The sequence below is a fragment of the Apteryx rowi genome, unplaced genomic scaffold (assembly GCF_003343035.1).
Source record: "Apteryx rowi isolate R43461 unplaced genomic scaffold, aptRow1 scaffold_67, whole genome shotgun sequence".
Taxonomy (NCBI): domain Eukaryota; kingdom Metazoa; phylum Chordata; class Aves; order Apterygiformes; family Apterygidae; genus Apteryx; species Apteryx rowi.
The window spans coordinates 1,590,106-1,611,654 of record NW_020450949.1 but is presented as its reverse complement, the minus strand read 5'-3'; the positions used below and the strand labels follow the sequence as shown (position 1 = coordinate 1,611,654).

The following is a 21,549-nucleotide window of genomic DNA, read 5'->3' as shown; positions in this document are numbered from 1 at the left end:
GCGAGGACAGCGGCGTGGCGGCGGCGGCGGGGGAGTTTGTGTGCTCGTCCCCTGTGAGCAGCAGGTTGGCAGAAGCCGAGCTGGGACTTATTTTGGCAGCGCTTCTYGGTGAATTCTGGTTGATGCCCGGGAAGGGAATTTTACTCGTTGCTGTTAAAAGGAGTGCTGAGAAAACCTTGCAACTGATCTTTGAGAGAGGTTAATGATTAACATCTTTTGAATTTTCGTGGTAATATTGTTAGGAGAGGGCAGGGTGCAGCCTACTCTAAAAGGCTGGAAAACTTGCAGGCAAGGCACTGCCTCCCTCGGAGTCCTCACGGCTCTAGTGCTCTGCTTCCCCAGGTGCACAAACTCGCATCCTGCCCTTGCTTCGCGCTGCTGCTGGCGTCTCGGAGCTTTTCCTTGCTGCTGTTTTTCATGAAATGGCCTCCCAGCTCTAGTTACTGCGCCCGCTCTGTCTCTCCCCCTCTCTCCCCTTCTCTCTCTCTTTGCACCCAGAACTGCCCTGGACACCAGGTTCTGTAATAGCCACCAGCAGCACGCGAACACGGCTCTAGATATCAACCAAACAGGCACCAGCAGGCTCGCTGCCTGCTCGTGCCAAGGTGCCGCTGTCAGTAGCGCGCTCTCCCTCCCCACGTACTTGGCCGCGGTGTCACAAGCGAAGCCGGTGGCAGTCTGCTCGCATGTAACCATTCGACCTGAGCAAGGGACCGTGGCTTTTACTCGTTTGGGATGTTGAACAGGAAATATGAGTGTGTGGCCTGTATACGGATGATAAGCAGAGCTATGAACACATATGCTAATATGTCGGTGCCTTGCAGCATTGCAATCTTTTGCACCTTAGATTAAGTGGATCTCTTTCTCCTTGTAATTTCTTCTTCTAAGAAATGCATCCTTGGAGAATTCATATTGGTGCAGGAAACCTATATAAGGCCTAGATACCATTTAAACCCAGTTCTGCACGCTTTCAGTGGAAAATTAAATAGGCATGTGGCTGTTTTGTGGTCTCTGCATTTGCATGAAGTCTCTTTCCATTTCTGGGTTTGTTCTCCCGTCTAATAACAAAGATGTGTTAGGTGAGGAGCAGCGCGCTCATTAAACTTCAGAACGTACAGGCTTTGTGAGACAGTAAGTTTGAATGAGGATAAACCACTTATGCAGACTCGYCCAGACATTGTCTTTAGGAGTCAGGTCCTCAGGTCCTAGATGAGCGTAATCCACCAAATTCTGTGAAGATACGCTAATTCAGCTCTCTAATCGCTAGGCCAGTTGTGGCCTAGAAAAGCAGAGATTTAAACRTGGCAGTTCCACCAGTTTACTGCTACCCTTACTCCAGCAGGTTTCGCTAAGCTTCTGGGAGGCAGGAGAAATAAGGGAAGATTTGGGGTAATTTGGGTGGGGGAGGCTGTTACCATAAATACTGCTTTATTGTTCAAACTGCGTGAAACTGTGACACACATGCAGTATAAATAAAGGCAGAAAAAAGAGCTCTCAGGAGCAATTATCACACAAATCAAGTGACAGCCTCCCCTATTAGCTGGAATAATTTGAGTTATTGGGTAAAAGTGTAAAATGCAAGTCTTTGCATATTTAACATGCCTCTCAATTTTTGTTTCTGATTCCCAGATCTATTATAAAGTTATTAAAGAGATCGAGCCAGGAGAAGAGCTCTTGGCGTACATGAAGGAAGGAGGCTATTCGCTTGGGAACATGGCGCCCAGCATGGAAGGTAAGGCCTTGTCCTGCTAGGCAGGACCTTCTGCCCCTCTCTCGCCTGCAAACCCAGGAACGCTCGACAACCTGAATTAGTGCTGAACTGGGACGAAAACCTGGACTGGTACCTGTTCTCTTGTGTAACTCCTTTGAAAAGTTGTGAACTGTTACGCTTTTATCCGCTCCTTTTCACTGGCAAGCGTAGCTCTCCTAGTCAGTGATACCAAGCAAGTTTTTATTAACCTCAAGGCGTGCAGCAGATTAATTTACTACTTTTTTTGAGGAATGTTGTGGTTTTCAATAGGATTGGAGGTGCCTTTTAAATCCCTAGGGTCACCATGTTTCTTTGGGTGCGACAGAAAGATGCCRAAACAGTTCAAGGTTTTCAAACCACTGCTTTTTAGCGCTTTAAGATTACCTGGAGAAGGGGGACCAGGGCAGAGGATGGAAGAGCCATTGCTAGAATTATTGCTGCAAGAATATAGACGCGTCTGAAACACTGAAATGATGAGTGACGGCTAGAAGACTGATTGCAAAAGCAAGCTCGCATTTTTATTGCTGCAGTGTCTGTTGTGGCTTGCGGCAAGTCAGTGTGCCAGGATGAGGTGCGTGGTTCAAATAGCCTCGGAGGGAGAGGTTTGCTTCGTGCATACTGCGCGTGAGCAAGCCGAAAGAGTGAGTATTCTTCTCTTGTTCGTATATTAGCATAACCATTTGCCTCTAAACACGCTGCTGTTGCTGAAGTTCAGTAACCGCGTGGAGCACCTAAAGACCGTTTCGCTCTCCTAGCTGAGTGAGTGTTTCCTAGTAGGCTGGGGCAAGGAGCTAGGTGCTGAGGTTTGGGGGTTACCCCAAAACTGTGCTGGGGGAAATTGAAGAGGACGTGCAGGGAAGGATGGGGAAAGAGAACAACTTGAGTCCTCTTTCCTTTTTGTGGTGCACAGAGATGGCTATAGAACAGTTGTTAACAAAAAGTGAAAAGCACAGGGGTTTCTGCTTGTAATTCTGTTAGGCTGTTGAAAGCTTCAGGTTTAATTTTAGTTTCGCGGAGAAGAGCAACAGTTGGTTATTGAAGAGTAAGAATAGCCAGAATTCTTACAGTAAGATGAAAATTAAAAAGTCCAGCCGGGGGTTGGGGAAGGAAGGTGCAGAGCGAGGGCGCTCGGTCAGGAGCCTGTCCGAGGACGGCCGTTCCCGGGGCAGCTTGCTCGCACCCGCTCCTCGCCGGCGTCTCGGTGGCCTTCTGGAGCGGCCGCCGCGGGCTCGTGGGCGGCGGGAGAGCGGGGCGGGAGGGCTCGCGGCCTGCGCCAGTTGGGCGATCTCGGAATGTCTCTGGGATGGTTTTTTGTCTGTTAGAGTGCTTTTCTTCACGTTCGTCTAACGCCGTGACTGAAGCCTGGTATCCCACCTCTTTCACTTCAAGCGGCAGAGCTTGTCAGTGCAAGGAGCTCGGGAAAACCGGGAAGGACTTGCTACCCCATTCCCCAGAATATTCAAATAAGAAACAAGCCAACAGCACCGGCATATCAAAAGTAACGAAACGTTACACACGGTCTTATTTTAAAATGGTCATTTGCAAGTCCAAAGCCCTTCCTGCGATGAGTACAAAACCTTTCTCACCAGAACACTGCGCAGATCTAACCTAACGCGAAGTACGTCGTGATCCTAAAGTGAAAGTCAGTCCGGACTTGCAAGGTTCCACTGTATTTCATGTGGTTCTTAGTTTCCTTGATGTTTGGTGACACTGGAAGTTAGAGAACAATATAAAAGGTACATGAATTATCTGAAATGAAGAGATTCTTGGGGTATGCTATTTATATCTTTTCCTGTTCATTTGCTGAGTGTAGAGCTTGTTTCAGTTTTCTCATTGATGACTGGTTTCTGTAACTATGTTCTCTTCTATCAGTTCTTTTTTAACTATTTGTTGCAAATATTGCTTTATGGAATTAATTGCTGAGAATTAAGTTACTTCACCTGAACGTCCTAATGTGAGTGTAAAATAAATACATTTATTTTCTTTTACCTGTACACAAATATAATTTGCAGGTTCAGATTTGCAGTGAAACTCTAAGATAATAGATACAAAATGTACCTTTTGCATTTACTCTAAAATTTTTGTCTAAAAAGGGATAGTTTGAGGATTAGTGCTACTGAAAGCTCTTTTGCTGAGGGTCCATGTGCTAAGCGAATGAACAGGCAGTGCAAGAGCTGCTGCTTCTCTGAGATGTCAGCTTTGGAATTATTTTTCCAGTGCTCTCAAAAAAATTAGTAGTTTTCTTGAGACCAACACACAGACACGATTAATTTCTGTGTTTACAGTGATGGGAATAGCACCTATCTTTTTCAATGTCGGGGAGAARTCAGAAAGCAAGCTTACCACTGCTTTGCATTTCTGTTCGTAATTAGCTTTTTTGGAACAAGCCAAAAGTGCTCCCTGTTACCTGTAATACCCCATCTTTGTCATTATATAACATTTATCCGTATCTTCCTGGTTGTGTCTAGTGGATTTGCCACCAAATTGCTTTTAGATTATAATAGGCCAACATTCAATATTTGACTTCTTAATACTTTTTACTTGCAGTAGAGCTGTCTTCCTGCTGCCTCGCACCCCCATTTCGATTCTGAATTAACAAGAAGGAGAATGCAAAATTGTTCCACACAAAGATAATTATCATAAAAATCTTTTATCCAAACCCCAGCCAAACACAGCGGACCCCTTATCACTGCAGGAATTTTGAGTAGGGCTCTTGAACTCCTTTGAGATTCGAGTCTGGTAGATTAGCATGTAGATGCCACATAATTGTGTTCCCCTTGGTTTCCCTGAAAGCTATTAGGCACTGATTTATTTTCCTGCTACATTCCTGCTTTGTCCTGAGTGTTACTGATGGAACTTAAGATAGACACATATAACCATAGATTTGACAAACAAGACATAGAGAACAGGCAGCAATTTTTTTTTGTTAGTGGATTTTTCTTTTCTTTCCATCCCCTTCTCCCTGCAAGATGCTGAAGTAGTAACCTTTTGTGAAGGGCAGTATTTTTAATGTTTTTGCTGAAGGAAAGAAAAAGAACTTTAACAAACCGAAATTCCGCAAACAAGGTGCCTCGTGCAAGGGCGCCCAGCGGGTTTCAGGGGCTCTTAGCTCGATTGCTTGGGCAGGGTGCGATCGGCCCTCAGCCCGCGGGCGGCTCCTCGCCTGCAGCGGTGTTGGCGAGAAGCCTCGTCTCCTCTCTAGGGTTCTGGGATGCAGGATCCAGCAGGCAGCAGGAGCGGGGCTCGGGTATCGGTAAGGGGTGATCCGGTACCCTGCTAGCCTGCCGTTTCTTCCTCTGTTTAACCTCTCTGAGGATCAAAATAATGTTTGCAGCCAGTGAAAACATCCATAACGTGTGACYATAAAGCTTCTTTAATTGTATTTTTGTCAGTCCTTTAAATGTCCTTTTCAATACAATTTTCTGTTTCCAAATCCAAACATTCTGCAGAAAACACCTTTCTTTTCCTACCATCCATCTTTCCTACCTATGAAAAAGCTGTTGCATTTGATAATAGGAAAGGAACCTTGCTGCTGGAGCAGGAGCCTGTACAAAAGAGATCCTTTTTTCAGTTGGCTGATGCACAGGGTCTGTGTCCGTAAAATCTGTGCGGCCCAAACGGCATGCAAATGCAAAACCAAAAAATGCACGCCTCAGCCGAGCCTCTGGTTTCTTGTGTTGCTTCTCCGTGAAAGTCCGATAGGACGAGCTCCTCCGCTCGTGCGAACGTGGCTGCTTCTGCCGGCTGAGGGTCGTGTCTGTGTTGTGTGCAGTTTGTATGAGACCTGTGCGCCAGCGCGCAGCGGGTGGGGAGACGGCAAGCAAAATCCCTCTTCTCCTCGGTGCCRGCAGGCAGTGTGTGCCTGCACACAAAAAAAAGGCAAAAAAAAGGATTCTGTTCCCTCGCTTCTAGGTTTTTGAGTTTGGGTAATAGTGTTAGAAGGAGCTGGAGAGATCCTGGGAGTTTTCCCTGGAGGCGAAGCTTTCTGGGGGTTTCCATCCGGAGGGCTTTCAGTCATTTCTCCAAAGCGGCCTCTCTGTTTAACCACTGCTGTTTTTACGGAGGGGTGAAGAGGGGGATCGCTGGATTCGTGGGATGAGTTGTTGAGGCAGACGGTCACCTGGCCGGAGCTGCTCCCGTTTCCCTGGGTTGCTGGGGATTTACCCTGTCTCCCCGCGGATCGGCGGGTGATGAGCCGGGCGAAGGCCCGTGTCACGCGCGGCGGCAGCGGCAGCCGGAGCAGAAGCCAGGCCGGGCTCTCGCTGCTTCCGAGCGAGGAACACTGGTCGTCCCTAGGCGTGCATGGCTGAAATCTTAAATTTTGCGAGGTTACAGCCTACACTTGGTGTTACCGTTACAGCAAGCAAAGTGCAATAACAACGTGCTCTTACAATTCCCTTTTTTTCCTCTAAAGACCAGTTTGGGTTGTTTTAATGGTAGCTGATACACAGGAGGTCTTCTCACCCTCTCAGCGGCGCTAGGTAGTTTTGCATGTCCTGATTTCCAGGTTTCCCTTCCCAGGGACATGAAACACGTCAGATCCATGTTGATGCAGTTGTACAAGGTGCCGATAACAGTTTCTCTRAGAAACAGAGCGTGGCTTGATCCACTTCATTGTGAGGCTGTTCATAAGCAATTTCAGAGTACAGGAGCTGTCAAAACTAGTTGAACTGGGAAGGATGGATATTTTCCTGCCTTGTGTCTCCTTTTTCMGTCAGAATTGCCCTGCTTTCCCCCCGCCCCAAAAAGGAAACCGCTGACCTGCTGCGTTTTGTTTCTCTTTGCATCCCTCCTCCTCAGCTCGGGACATCCCGCGACGTCGCTGTAGTTTGCTCGCTCCGGGGGTGACCTGGCCGCAGCGCTCGGGAGATGCTGCTCGGCTAAGCAGCCCGGCGGAGCTGCTCGTGCCGTGGCGGCGGTTTCCTCCCTGGCAGCCTGCGGCACAGCGAGGCTCTCCGCGGCGGCGCGGACCCTCGCGCGCTCGTCCGCCTTAGTCACCTGTGCGGCGCGGGGCGCGGGTCGGAAACCGCGGAGCGGGCGTAGACGGGCCGCCTCGAGAGGAGCGGAGAAGGGACGTCGCTGCCTGAGYGTAGCCAGGAGGCGGTCAGGATCCGGGCCTGACGCTGCCCGCGCTCATACTTGTTATCATGGTTTTACGGAACGAATCCYGATTTACACAGGACACACTTGCAGACCTTGCAAAGCACAGGCTAAGTGGTAATACTTGTGCCAAACTTTGGGCAGACCGGGCCACGCAGTCCCTTAAACCCAGGATGTTGCCGAAAGGCTGCAGATTTTAGAAACGGCTCGAGACAAGCGGGTGAGGGGCCAAGAACGTGGGAACGCCACGCACGTTTCGGCCCGCATCTCCTCTCCCATGCGCCGGCAAGGCCTGGGGATGGATCAGCTCCGCCACAACCTTCGCTTTTGGTTCCAGCTCTTTGAAAGAATATTTCCACTCTTCCTCTGAACGAATACATTTTACCACAAGCTTTAATTTGCAAGTAAAGTTATCAGAGCGCGCGAGTAAAGCGCAGTACAAAGCAGACCTGCAGAGTGCGAGGGAGAGGCCGGGGAGGCCGGGGAAGGGCGGCCCGAAAGCCCGCCCGGGAAGGGGAAGGCGCCTGCTGCGGGCTGGCTGCGGGCGGAGGAGCCCTGCCGATCCCCACTCCCTCGCAGGACTCCTTCCCCGGGAAGATTTACGGCTCTGAGCCGATTGTTTGACTTGGCACGGTGGTCAGGATGCTGCCTTGTAAACTTAATAATAGCTGCCCTCTTTTTAATTTGTTTGACCTTGACTACAGTAATTTATTATGTGCATTAGATCTTTTTAAAAAAACACACAACAACAAAGGCTTTGGCTCCCTTTCCTTGCTTCCACGGTGCTCTGGTTTTGAACTCCTCCTGTCTGATGGCACACTGTGCTTCTGCACGACGACTTTAGAGGACAACATAGAAGGGAATCTTCCTGGAAAGGAGATTCTGCAGGCTTGTGCTATGGAGAGTTGTTCTTCCCAATATCTGCCTTTATACGGGCTGGGTTTGTTCCTTTTCTTCTTTTGAGGAAAAGCTTGTTTGCGTTTTTGCAGATGACTTTGCTGCAAACAAGCAAGCAAGCGGACGCGCGCCCTCCAGCAGGGACCCGGGCGCTCTGGGCTCGCTGCTGAAGCTACGGCTTGTGGCCGCACGGTCTGAGCAGAGCCGGAGCAGGGTCTGCACGAGCAGGCAGGCTGCTGCTCGCGGGGCTGCCTCTCCGCTGCCCGGCCTCGCCAGGGAGCCGGCGCTCTCCTGCCTCGTGACTGTAGCTTGATGCTCAAAGTGAAACCATTTTGCTGTTTCAGCTGCCCTGGAGGCTTGGTTTCTCCGTCCTGTCACTTGCAAATTTGCTGCTTTTTTTTTTTTTTAGACCCTCATCAGCCTATTACGTTGTCTTTTCAAGCACAATATTGGGAAAATAGTTAGAACTGTATGAGCTTCCCGATCCGCAGGTCGAAGTCATCCTCTCTGTCTGTTTTAGAAGAGCCCACGTTCCGCTGCGAGGACTGCGACGAGCTCTTCCAGTCCAAGCTCGACCTGCGGCGCCACAAGAAGTACGCCTGCAGCTCTGTGGGCTCGCTCTACGAGACGCTGAACGAGGAGATCAAGCAGGAGGGTCTCGGGGATGGGCAGGTCTACGAGTGCAAAGACTGCGAGAGGATGTTCCCCAATAAATACAGGTAACGGAGAGCTGCCGGCCGCGCTTCCTCGCCCGTGCCCGGCCTTGCTGCTTGTGGCAAACGCGGCAGCAAGGGGCAGCGGGGCAGGTCAGGGCCGCTGCTGGAAGAGACCTCTCCTTCCTCGGCGTCCCCTTCGGACAGGCTTCCGCAAAGCAGCCGGTAGAAAGCGTTCGGCGTCAGTAGCTCTTTGACGGCTTCTTGTCTCGCTCCGCTTTCACAGGCTGGGCTGGTACCATCCGTCTTTCAGCACCATCAGAAGAATCAGCCACTGCACGTGGCAGCGATTTTTGCAGTGTCAAGTTTAAATGCTTTGTTTTCTGGGTTCCCCACTTTTTCAGGGCTGTGACAGAGACAACTGATAGARCTAGTGAGTTTGGATCTCCCAAGTGGTCTAAGTCTGGGGGAAAACAGCAGTATTGCGTTTTGTCAATATTTGCATGAAGGTTTTTTTTTTTTTTAATGTAATTCTTGGTCATTTGAGATCAACAGGTAATAAACAGACATTGTTATACTAAAGACTAATGTAGTCATGACTTCCTATTTGATCTTACAGAAGCAATTTTAAAAATTCTATTAAAAATATTTCAATATCATTTTCAAATGAAAATGTTCATGAAAAGATTTTGTGTTCATCAAGCATTTTTATAATGGAATCATGAAAAAACTAAAAAAGGAAATAGGGTATTGTCCATCTCATATTTTTATTTTCAATAATTATTCAGTTATTGTGAGGCAACTCAAAATGAGAATTAAACTTTTTTTTTAGAGAAAAATTATTTGTCCCATTAAGTGTTAACTGAAGGTTTCCATCTTTCAAGTGGAAAGTGATAGTGCTTGAGTGCAGCTTTAAAACAGAGATCTTTGAGATTTTTGATTCATTTGCACTGTGAGACTCCAGCGGTTAAATCTCAGGAGCCAGCTTTAAAAAATGAGAGGGTTTTTTTGAAGCATTTGAGGATTCTGTTTGTTTGCATCCTGCATCTTTAGCATTTGGGCTATGTTTCCAAGGTTCTTCCACAGCGTGAGGACTAGATTTTTATCTTTTTACCAGAAGCTGAAGTTCACACATCATCGTTTGATCCCATGAGTTAACTCCTTAAACAAACAAACACGACGCAAAGCAAGATTTGTTATAAAATTGTGAGAACTGGCAATACTCCGTCATGTAGTACTTAAGTAGAGCAAAAACTTTGAGCTTTACGCCAATATAAGGCCTGTTTCATTTCAATTAAAAATTCAATAAGCAGATGTTGGCCAACGTAGTCATTTTGAGTTTAATTGTACTGTTGCTCTCAGATCTTTTATTTAGGTGAATAAGTAGTGAAGAAAAAGATAAATTAAATAAATTTTAAAAAAAGTCCACAAAGGAGAGTGAAAGGTAAAAGACATTCCACCACTTTGTGTATTAAAAGAGAGCCTGGCTTTGGCTGTGTGGCGGGCATTTAAAAATTCGGTAATGAGAGTCGTCTCCCAGTGGTATTTGTACAAGCTTTCCATTTGTACAGTTTGCTTTATTTTATCTTATCTTATCTTTATTCCTCACCTTTTGCTTCCGTGTTACCTGCTTCTCATTAGATACTACAAGACTGCAATTKCTTAAATTTTTTTTTACCTGAGAGAACCTCATTCAGGTGTTGTAAAAATTTGCAATTTTTAGTAGAAATTCTAGTTCTTTTTATCTCTCTAGCTATGTCAGAAAGATTCTCCTCTTTAGCTTCCAGCATTCTGTACTTTTCACATTAATTTAAGAAATACCCTTGCGAAATTACTTAGAGAATTTCCAAATTACCCCTCCCCTCTCAATCTCTGGCATTTTGTGTGCTGAGAAACCCACTAAAACATGCCAGTAAATCCGGTCAGCATACCTGGACGGTTTTAGGATTTTTCAGAAGTTAATGCAGACCAAATCAAGAGTGCCACTGGGGAACTGAGATTGAGCATTTAGCAGCTGACTAAATAAATAAATGTTTTGCTAATCCCAGTAGGTACTTGCCTCTAAACAGTTTATTAGTTTGTCCATTTTTGCTCTAAATAAACTCATAAATCACAGTTAACAGGAGCATATTTTTATGTGTATATATATGTGCAAGGAATATATTTATTTATATACATAAACAAGTGTCTGTAGCGCCCGTTAAGCTGCAGCAAAGGCAGCGAAGGTCTTTCTGCCGACGGTCGCTCTTTCTCGGGGCTGGACTGTGCGAGGTGTGTGATTTCCAGCCTGCGCAGTCCGTTTTCCAGCTCTCGGTCTTCAGCAGAGGAGTTTCGCCGCCTCCGTGCCTACCCCGGTGCCTAGCGGTGGCCGGCCCGCGCCGGGAGGCGTTGGCAGCCCGTGGGCCTTCGAGGCGGGAGGCAGGCAGCGCCGGGGCCCTGCTCCGGCAGCCGCTTTGCCTTGCACCACCCTCCCGGCTGGAGAGGGGCTGCCGGCTGGCAGGAGCTGGGGTTGCCGAGTTGAGTAATACAAGGTGCCTGGCGCTCGGAAGCGCAGCGTGTTTGCGCCTTATCGTGTTTCTTTCCGATGCTAAGTTGCTGCGTTCCGGGAAGCCGCGGGCTTTGTGCCCGCGAAAACGGCACCGCGAGAGTCCCGGCAGCGACAGCTGGGATCCTGCCCCTGCCTGTGCGGTGCCGTGGAAATCTTGGTCACCGCGTGCCCCTTTTCCCCCTGAGGCACCTGCAGCGTCGGGTCCGGCTTCACCTTCTTTTCTGCACCTGGGGAAAGGAGTCAGGTTTTTAGTAGGAAAAACCATAAAACGTCCCACGGTTTTGAGGTAGAATAAGGCAGGTTCCAAATGTGAAGTAAATACCAAAAAAAGTCAGATTTGCGTGTTGTTGCGCCCCTCGTGCTTCGTGTGTTGCTTGCCCTTTCCAAAGGGCGCTGAGGCCGAGTCGGAGGTGAGCGCCGCGTCGGCTACCCGCGCTGCCCCAGCCTCGCGGCTCGCCCTCGACCATCCTCTTTAACCCCCCCCGTTTCGAACCCTCCTGACGCCGCGCGCCTGCGGGACGGGTTTGGGGACGTGGCCGCCTCGTCGGGCGGCGCCGGGGCAGCGGGCCGGCAGCGTTGCGCCGCGCCGTGCGCTTCGGCCGCCTTTGCCCGTGAGCCAGCAGCGCGTCTTTCTCTCCTAGCCTGGAGCAGCACATGGTGATCCACACCGAGGAGCGGGAGTACAAGTGCGACCAGTGTCCCAAGGCCTTCAACTGGAAGTCAAACCTGATCCGGCACCAGATGTCCCACGACAGCGGGAAGCGATTTGAATGTGAAAACTGTGTTAAGGTACAGGGCGGAGGGCGGCGGCGGCAGGGTGCGCGGCCCGGGAGCGGGCGGCGGGGCCGGGGCAGGGTGCCTGGGTATGGCGACCCGAAAAGAGGCGAGCGTCCGGTGTCGGCGAGCGCCCGGGTGCCCGCGGCCCGGCAGGACGAGCGCGGTGCCCCTCGCCTCGTTCTCTGTTTGCGGCGGGGGGCGAATATCCTGCGCTCCTGATGCCGGGAGCGGCGGCGACAAAAAAAGGCGCAAACAGTCACGCTTTTCACACGGCCTCTCTTCTCCCCACTGCTCTGTTTGCCCTCCCTCAAGGCGTTTTCTCTTTCAGGTGTTTACCGACCCCAGCAACCTCCAGCGGCACATCCGTTCCCAGCACGTTGGCGCACGAGCCCATGCCTGCCCCGACTGCGGCAAAACCTTTGCCACCTCGTCTGGCCTCAAACAACACAAGCACATTCACAGTACTGTCAAACCTTTCATATGTAAGTTGTCACGGCCATCACCGAGCTCTGGCTTTCGCTATAATTGCACGTATCCTGCGGGGGCCCCCCAGTACTAGCTGTCCCTCTGTGAGCAGCCGCTGTAATTTTATAGGTCAGAGCGCAAGATGAAATTCCGCAGTGATTTTTTTTTTGCATGCTCCCTGTTTTTTCAGTAAACATTCATGGCAGTTTTTGACTTTCTTGACAAGTTAAAAGCTGAGTCTCTCAGCAGTCCTAGCGATGCCATTTTCTCATATCTTTTCTTTCTCTCTTCTTTTTTTCCTTAATAATTTTTGAACGTTCATGTTGGTGACATAAATAAATAGCTGACACAGCCTGATCGAAATGTTTTTCAGGGGTACCTCAAATCATGGAGCTGTTGTAAAGAATTTTGAATAGTCAGAGAGGCTAGAAGAAGGTGTTTTTAAAAAAGAGTTTTTCCTTCTTTATTTACTACCGTGTCTTATCTAGATAATACTCGGAAGCCAAATAAATAGCAGATTGACTGTGTCCTTAGTGCTCTCTTCAGTGGAGTATTTCCAAATGAACGTTTTCCCTCGAGAGCCGGTCATCTCATTTCTTGCCATTTTCYGGGTTGTGTATTTTTTTAATTGACACAGCACATACTGGATTTTGATAACTGTGCAGAAAAGTGGATTGTGTCACAACAAAGCTAGAGAAACTTTAGGGACTACTCACGACAGTCTTCAAAAAGCATAGTTAAAGCACAGCACAGGATCTGTGTTTGATTCCAGGCTTTGATGTTACGTTAGGGAAGCCCCTGAACCCCCTTTTGCACGTGGGTGTAATGGGAACAGCATGCGAGAGTATCCTGGGAGACTCATTTCATTAATGTGTTCTGAGATGATCAGATGGGTGTCAGTGGAGGAAGAAGAAATACTCTTATTGCTCATTTTGATGCAGTCTTTCATTTGACGACAGGCACATGAAAGAGATCATTTGAATCTCACAGTATTGCTGCAGTGAAATGAATGATTTCTTCTCATAATCTCCTCACTCTCACCTCATAAGAATTAGGGAGTTGGCAGTCTAAATCAGCGCGTAAAACAACTTGAGACTGATTCTGCGTAGTTCGTACGTATCGAGTAGACTCACATGTGTTAATATGGAATCCATTAGCAATTTTAGGGGAGGCAGGATGAGGCAGGATGGTACTCTGGAAAGTTTTTCTTTCCTGTTCAGTGAAAAAAGTTTTTTTTTTTAAAAAATATTATACCTGGTTTCAGAAAACCCACATCTTTGTATCTGCAGAACACAGAACAGCAGGAGAGGACATTACACACAGAGTTACTAAATCTTTGCATAACTGGAGATTTAAACAACAAAAAAAAAAAATCCAGTTTTGCTTGTTTGAATGATGATGTGAGCTCTCATACCTGCAGCACTTCTCTAGGGAATCGTGTGCAATGTTACATATATCAGGATGCTGCAGCTCCTTTTCCTGGGATGGAGAGTGGAACAAAGGAACCTGATTCCCTTGGAAGACGTTGCTTGTGCTGTCCTTGTCTTCTCAGAAGGTTTTGCTGCATGAGAAGGTGTAACTTCTTCATTTGTAGTGTTATGAATGCATACTGTAAAAACAGCCCAAACCCCACAAGCACAGCGTGCAGCCGGTGAGGACTGACAGAAACCGCATTCAGCCRTGATACAGTCTGCTGAAGTAGGTTAGCCGCTTAGTGTAAACCTGTGTGGGTCTTCCCGACCACAACAGAACGTCCCCTGGCCCATGGTAAGGGGGGCACAGGTAAATTAAGAAGGGGTAATTTTGTTCTGGTAAGAAGAATGTGCAAACATCTTCTAAATAAATCCGCTCAAACATGACATTTCTTCAGAAATTATTAGGGAAATTGAGAGGGAGCTATATCCTTACGCATGGAAGTATTCACACTTATGTAGGCCGACCTACATATTCACTTGGACACGCACCATCTCTGCCACGACCCTAAGGATGCTGTCTTTGTGTAGACAAGTAGGAAGAGAAAAATACCCACTGCAAAATTTGGCAATGTTCATCTGAACTGAAGTGTCAAGTTTGTTAAATTTTCCTAGTCTGTGCTCTGAATTTCAGTAGAAAGGGCTTCCCCCTCAGGTTTCCAGAGCTGCCTGGGAAACAGTCTCTTGACTGTCTTTTGATACTTAAGTACTGGTGTAAATCCTAAAGATTTAGAAAAAAAAAAAGATAAAGAAAGTTGGGCTTGCATGGACCTATCAGTAAAAGTTGGGAGGGAGGGAGGGAGGAAAGGAAGGAAGGAAGGAGCAGTTGGTCACTGAGTCACAGGGCTGGGTGCTGGGAGACTTTGGATGCAGTTCCTCGCCTGAGCACAGCTTTGCTGTCCAACTGTGAACAATTCACTTTCCCTCTCTTTGTCTCAGTTTCCATCTTTACAAAATGGTGATAACAGCAATTCTGCTGTGAAAGAAGTGTAAGTGTTAATTTGTTGAGAAGTGGAGTTTATTCCTATGTTGAAAGAGGCATCAGATAATAAAAAGTTACAGTGTTTTGACTTAYGGAAAAGTTTGGGTGGGATTTTTTTCTTACTTTGCTCTGCTCCTTCCATGCCTGTAAAGTCTGTAGGTGAAAAAGGTTGCAACAAGGAACATTTTGAAAGCTTGGTATTTAGAGGTCATTAAAGAAAATGCTGATGGAGCATTAACTAAACATCACTAGGGTGTCTTACTAATTTAACAAATACAAAATCTCACCCCACTTCTAGCTGAGCTGAGCCCTGGCTGGTGAAGTATTTATAGAACATCCCTATGGAGTGGTTACTTACTATTAATGGCATTAAAGAAAGGTTAGATTTGATGAAATGAGGCAAAGTTCTTCTCCCTTCAGCCTTCAGTGCTTCCAGCCATGCCAAGATTACAGGGAAAGCAGACTAGCTAATATAAATAAATATTATCATTAAAATGCATGATTATTTAAAAATTCAAAAAAATAGTTTGAGCTGGAATAGCACATTATGTCAAACTGTAGAGAGTAGCATGTTGAGAGATTCTCTCGGAGCAAGGTTTATTTGAAAGGGAAATGTGTTATTATTTCTAGGATGGTAGCCTCTGTGAATGCCACCCATGCCAGCTTGGTAATGGCTGGGATCCAAACGAATCGTTACTTGCTGTCAGCTGCTCTTGGGGGTTTCCAGCCTGCTCCCCCAAGCGTCTCTTCCAGCATCCTCGTCCAGGATTCCCAGGGCTGCTGCTTCCTTTTCTAAATGYGGCCAGGATCAGAGCCCGGGATGCCGAGTCCGATACAAATGTTTGAAGAGCGCGATAGCCTTTCCCAAATTCTTGCAAACCGGGGACCAGATGGGCTCATTAGCCTCACTTTATGCAGAGGTCTGGAGCACCAGGATGCTGAATGATTTACCTGAAGTCATACAGGGAGTCCTTAGCAGGGGAAATTCGAAGCCAGTCCAGCGAGTAACTATAGCCTGGTTTTCTCCTCTTTTTTTCTGTCTTTTGGGAAAAGAGATTTTGGGGGCAGGATGAAAGGAGCGGGGGAAGAGGAAAACACCGATGAAGCTCTTAATTACCTCCATACAATTTCCTGTTAATTTCATATTGCTTTTGTTGTTGGTTTCTGTTGATGCTTTAGGTGAGGTCTGTCACAAATCCTACACGCAGTTCTCCAACCTCTGCCGTCACAAGCGGATGCACGCGGACTGTCGCACTCAGATCAAATGCAAGGACTGTGGCCAGATGTTCAGCACTACCTCTTCTCTCAACAAGCACCGGCGCTTCTGCGAGGGCAAGAACCATTACAACCCGGGGGGAATTTTCGCCCCTGGCCTACCCTTGACGCCCACTTCCATGATGGACAAGTCCAAGCCCTCTCCCAACCTCAATCACGCCAGCCTGGGATTTAATGATTATTTTCCGTCCCGTCCACACCCTGGGGGTCTTCCATTCACCCCCGCCCCCCCAGCGTTTCCTGCCCTCGCTCCAGGATTCCCAGGGATTTTCCCACCCTCTCTGTACCCCAGGCCCCCTTTGTTACCGCCAACGCAACTGCTCAAAAGTCCCCTCAACCACACTCAAGACGCAAAGCTTCCAAGCCCCCTTGGGAACCCGGCACTTCCTCTGATTTCTGCAGTGAGCAACAGCAACCAGGCCACTTCAGGAGAGGAGAAATGTGAAAGCAGCCTGGAAAACTCCTATCTGGAGAAGCTAAAAGCCAGGAACAGTGACATGTCAGATGGCAGTGACTTTGAGGATGTCAATACAACCACAGGCACAGATCTGGATACCACTACTGGCACCGGCTCTGACCTGGACAGTGATGCGGAGAGTGACAGGGACAAAACAAAAGAGAAAAGCAAACAGATGGAGAGCAAGCCGGATTTTGTCAGCAGTTCTGTGTCTGCAAGTTCCACTAACAACACCAGCGAGATCCCTCTCTTCTATTCTCAGCACTCCTTCTTTCCTCCCCCAGAGGAGCACCTGCTGCCTACCACAGGAGCAGCCAATGACTCTATTAAAGCTATCGCCTCCATTGCAGAGAAATATTTTGGACCTGGCTTTATGGGGATGCAGGAGAAGAAGATGGGTTCGCTCCCCTATCATTCCATGTTCCCCTTTCAGTTCCTCCCCAATTTTCCCCATTCCCTCTATCCGTTTACGGAGCGGACCCTCAATCACAACTTGCTGGTCAAGGCTGAACCAAAGTCACCCAGGGACCTCCACAAAGTAGGCAGCACCAGCTCAGAGTCGCCCTTTGATCTCACCACAAAGCCAAAAGAGATTAAGCCAATCTTGCCACCACCTAAGGTCCTGCCAGCCCCAGCCTCAGGGGAGGAACAGCCACTGGATCTAAGCATTGGCAACCGCATCCGAGCCAGTCAGAATGGAGGAAGAGAGCCACGGAAAAACCACATTTATGGGGAAAGGAAACTAATGGCAAGTGAAGTCCTACCCAAGATTTCTCAGTCTCAGCTGCCTCAGCAACCATCCCTGCATTATGCTAAGCCATCACCCTTTTTCATGGACCCCATTTACAGGTATTAACATACCCTGCCTTAATCATTTCCTCTGACAAGCTAAGTTTATAGCTGGCATGCAAAACTTGAGGCAGATCAGGATAGGGGTTGTTTAGAAAGGGCAGTGAAAGTCTGATACGGGTGATTGTACTCGTCTCTCCTTTGTTACAGCAAGTTGAACTTTCTGAATTGAAAGGACTGAATAATTGGAAGGAGTAATCGTAATCAATATATATATAAAGAACGTATCCTTATTTTGATAAAGAAGAAGCTTGACCTATTTAAGGACTCTCCCACGAGCCAACGCTAAGATGGCACTTCTGCTGGGGAAATTCCAGAGGGTTTGATTCGATAAGAATGCAGAGTTCAGATGCCGCAGGACCCTTGCTCTCGTGGCTTGGGAATGAGTCAGGAGCCCTGGGAGCCCAGAAACACAGCTCTCCCACTGACTTGTTTGGTGGCCTTTCGTGAGCCACTTCACCTTTTTCCTTCTCCTTCCTTCCCTTTCTTTCTAATCCYTTTTCTTAGATTTGTGCAGTTTATAGGAAGTGCTGTTCTGGAACTGCTCTTCTGCTGTTGAAAGATTTTTAAGTCGGGAGTAACAAGTGCTGTGTAAATATGTGGCAGCATCTTATCCAGATCTCTCCCGTGTGCGTTTCTTGCAAAGTGATCTTTCTTAGAAGATATCAAGGGTTTTCTGGTTTCACTTTGAATGGATGCGTTTTGAGGCAGGCCTGATCTGTGTATGTCACTTCTAGAATGAGCTGAACGTGGAAGGCATGTGTAAAGCAGGCTAGGTGAGGTTAACCAAACTGCCGGTTAAACTTCCAGAAGGAATGAGTTCAGAAGAAAACGTAAGGGGAGGGTTTGAGCCTTCTGTTATTTTAAAGCTTTTTGTAAATTCTGTTTCTGAAGGAAAATTATTTTAAGGTGAGGGTGCCCGTAAGGTTGCATGTTAGCCAGCCTGGCGCTGGCACCGCCTTGGTGATCTTCCTGCTCCCGAGGAGATGTGCCTGTCACGTAGCCAATACCCTCTGCTCGTTTTCAGCAAAGTCCAGGCAAAAGTGATGTCCCAAACCAGTGCGGTGTAGACATTGACACGGCAGTTAATTCTCTCTTAGGATACATGAACTGCTTAATAACCATCCGTTTCAGTATGCGGCTTTGGCCCGGAGGGAGCCCAGGGGGCTCCCAGCTTCTGCACCTAATTGAGCAGTCAGTTCCTGGACGTTAACGGTTTGTTCTTGCATCWCTTAAGTTCAGCGTGAGTAGCGTGCTGCAGGGTTACGCAGACCGGGTCAGCTGCGCCGAGCTGTAATCCGGGCTGCTGGAAAGGCACTGGATATGCTGCAGAAGCTCGTGTTTCCTTAACACTGGAAAGACTCCTAGTCGCCGCGGAGCGATTATGTCAGCGCTGGGATGGTTCGGCTGAGCGTTCAAAGGTTCGCAAGCAGCAACGAGTAGCGTGGCCTTCGCTGCCGGGTGGAAAAGCAGCCCAGCAGAACGGCACCTATGTCGCTGCCTTGCTGCTATTGTATGGTTGATAACTGTGGGAAAAAATGATGTCAATGTCTAACCAGGCCAAAGAACTGTCAGCTGAGATGAGGATTAGTGAGCCTTCATTGCTCGCTATTAAGAAAGCGTCTCTCACTTTGCCAGCACTCTCAGGGTTGATACGGTGTTGCTTGCTTACATGCCTACCATCTGTGATGGAAATGGCTGCATCACAACCTGCGGCTTATAATGTATTCTGTCTGCGACCCATCGTGATCATCATCTCCTGGAAAAATACGTAATGGTGTAAATAGGCCGGTATTTATTTTTGTGAAAACTACTTCTGGAAAAAAAATAAATAAATGGGATAGAGAGGCAAAAGCTTGGAGTTAGCTTAGGATTCTGCCACCTCTGGGCATTCTCAGTAGGAATGTTAAAATARCATGGGCTGAAAAAGCAGTTGCCAATTAAAATAGCAGCCTCGGGAAAACCATAAAGGTCCAGGAGACAGATGGAAGTGAAGGATGAGGGCATCGCTTGCTGCATTCCATGGGATGCATATAGTTTTAGTAATATATTAAAATAGAAAGTCAGTGGTGGAGTCGCTTACAAAGCGGACTTCTGATGTAATGGGCTAAACAGCAGAGCTTCCAAGTCCCAGCTTAAAAAATATGGAAATATTTTGTTTCTAAACTTCTCTTTATCAGACTCTCTCACATCATTTGGCTCCTTCATTTTTCTCCCAAAGGCCACTTAAATCCTTGACATTTTCTCCTGGTRATATAATTTAATGCAGCCAGACAGCCTGAAATCGGTGCAGTTTTTAGCTCAGCCTTGTAAAGGTAACATTCTCAGGCACTGGGCTGAAAAGATCAGCTTAATCCTTTAGTCACTGCGGAATTCAGCTCTGACGAGGAAATTTGTGCTTTATCATGTTCTCATTACTTGCCCTGGAAGACGACGAAGCTTTGCAAGCGCGAGCGCTTCACGGGAGGCTCACAGCTTTCCTGCTGCAGGTGGGGCTGTCTCGTGAGAGCCGGCTCCCGAGGTCCGGCAGACGTTCCCTGCTGCATCACAGCTGATCTGAGCRCGTCGCGGAGCGTAAAGCCTCGCGGCTGGGGGTGCTACTAGCTGTGGTTTGCTATTTTACCTTGCATCAGGGAGAAACTTAGTTTTATGGATTGTTGTTTTTTGAAAACACATGCCCATAAAAACACATACCTTCCAAAGCACAATAATTATGACTACATTTCAAATCCAGTTCTTTTCTTCTCCTCTGGCTAAGAAAAATTAAATGCAGATTAAATACAGTTCGCTAAATAGCACTCGGCATGATTCTTCTTTTAAACTCTTTTCGTAATTTGATCCACACACCAATCAGCTGAAATGCAGCAAAATAATTTGCTCTCATTTACTCTGGACTAATGTAGTTAAAATTACTCTTACTATTGGATTTCTACTGGTTTAGCTGAGGTAGACTCTATTCCAGTAATTCAGAGAGGCGGCTGCATTTGCTGGGGTTAGTTTGAAAACACCTTTTCCCAGAGAGGACATTTCAGTTTCTCATTCTCGGTGATTCCATGCCATGGTTTCCCTGCAAGTAGAAAATTTTGTGAAAGCAAGCCAATATTTTCAAAAATAGGAGCCTAAATTTAGGATCATTTGTCCATAGTAAGGTGCTTAAGTGTGGGATATTTGAACAGTGCTAAGTGACGTTAGAAGAACTCATGTGCCTAAGTCACTTTGGAAGTCTCCCACCAGCTCCTAACTTCCGAAGCTGTTGTCCACATATGCTTGCCAAACGAAGTCAATGCAAATTGTATGTCAGGYGCAAGGGAGGAAATAAATGTGAAACACCTAATGATTTCAGCACACTTGGGGGCTGCAAAGCCGGGCCCAGTGTTAGCTGTTAAGATGAAGACAAACTCTCAAAGACAGAAGTTTTCCATGCGGTGGCTGCTGTGCACTCTAGAGCTGCTCCTGCTTTTCTACCGCAAAACCGTTGCTTTTGCTCCAAGCGTAGTTTTTCTTACCAGCAGCGGCGTTTAGACCGCTGTAGCAGAGGCATCAGGTCTCATGTAGAAAAATCAAAACGTATTCTTTGTCGTTCGGTCCGGGGGCTAATAAAATACTGCCCGAAACAGGGGCTCAGTTTTCACACYGTTTCCAGTACCTCTTGCGGGGTAATGCATGGGCCACCCTTGTGGTACCCGGTAGAAGGGGGGGTAAGACATTTGGGATAACAGGCGAGGAAGGAGCCTTGTATGTGTTGCCCAAACACCCCCGCAGATGCGCTGGCTATTAACTGTCTTTCCTGCTTGTAGCCCTGTAAGGTATGTAACCCTCTGTGTTGTTGTCCAGCAGGGTGGAGAAGCGGAAGGTGACAGACCCTGTGGGTGCCCTAAAGGAGAAGTACCTGCGACCCTCCCCGCTGCTTTTTCACCCCCAGGTAAAAGCAGTAAAGTTATAATGCAATGTCTGGTTGAATGTCAAGAAATCTGAGGTGGAGATGGCACAAACGAGTCACCTGCGTCAGACTTTTTCTGGTCCGACTGAATCCTCCAGTATTTCCCACCAGTTGCTTTTAAGGACTTCTGATTTCATCCCTGGTTTGAGGCCAGTGGTGGGACTGCCTTACAGTTTCTTTCATGTTAGCAGAAGAACAGGCATAAGGTCTGGGCAGCTCGTATGATCCGTCTAAGTCGGCTTCCCCTCGCCAGGATGCCTGCAGTTTTCCCGCGGGGAGCGCCTGGTGTGGTCGTTTCCAGTAGTGCAAGGTGGGGAAAGACTCCAGCATCCAAGCAGCAGCGTTTTACGCCTGCTCGCCTCTCCCTTTACGTCACGTAGAAAG

General features: G+C 47.7%; 1 protein-coding gene across 1 annotated transcript in view; it reads left to right on the top strand.

The window, feature by feature from the left end:
• Positions 1 to 21,549, top strand: part of PRDM16 (PR/SET domain 16) — a 228,683-nt gene that overhangs the window by 187,088 nt on the left and 20,046 nt on the right. The window contains 6 exon segments of the mRNA XM_026085670.1: positions 1,630 to 1,732; positions 8,268 to 8,466; positions 11,590 to 11,737; positions 12,054 to 12,207; positions 15,824 to 17,225; positions 21,060 to 21,147. Of these exon segments, the coding sequence (XP_025941455.1) occupies positions 1,630 to 1,732; positions 8,268 to 8,466; positions 11,590 to 11,737; positions 12,054 to 12,207; positions 15,824 to 17,225; positions 21,060 to 21,147 (2,094 nt within the window).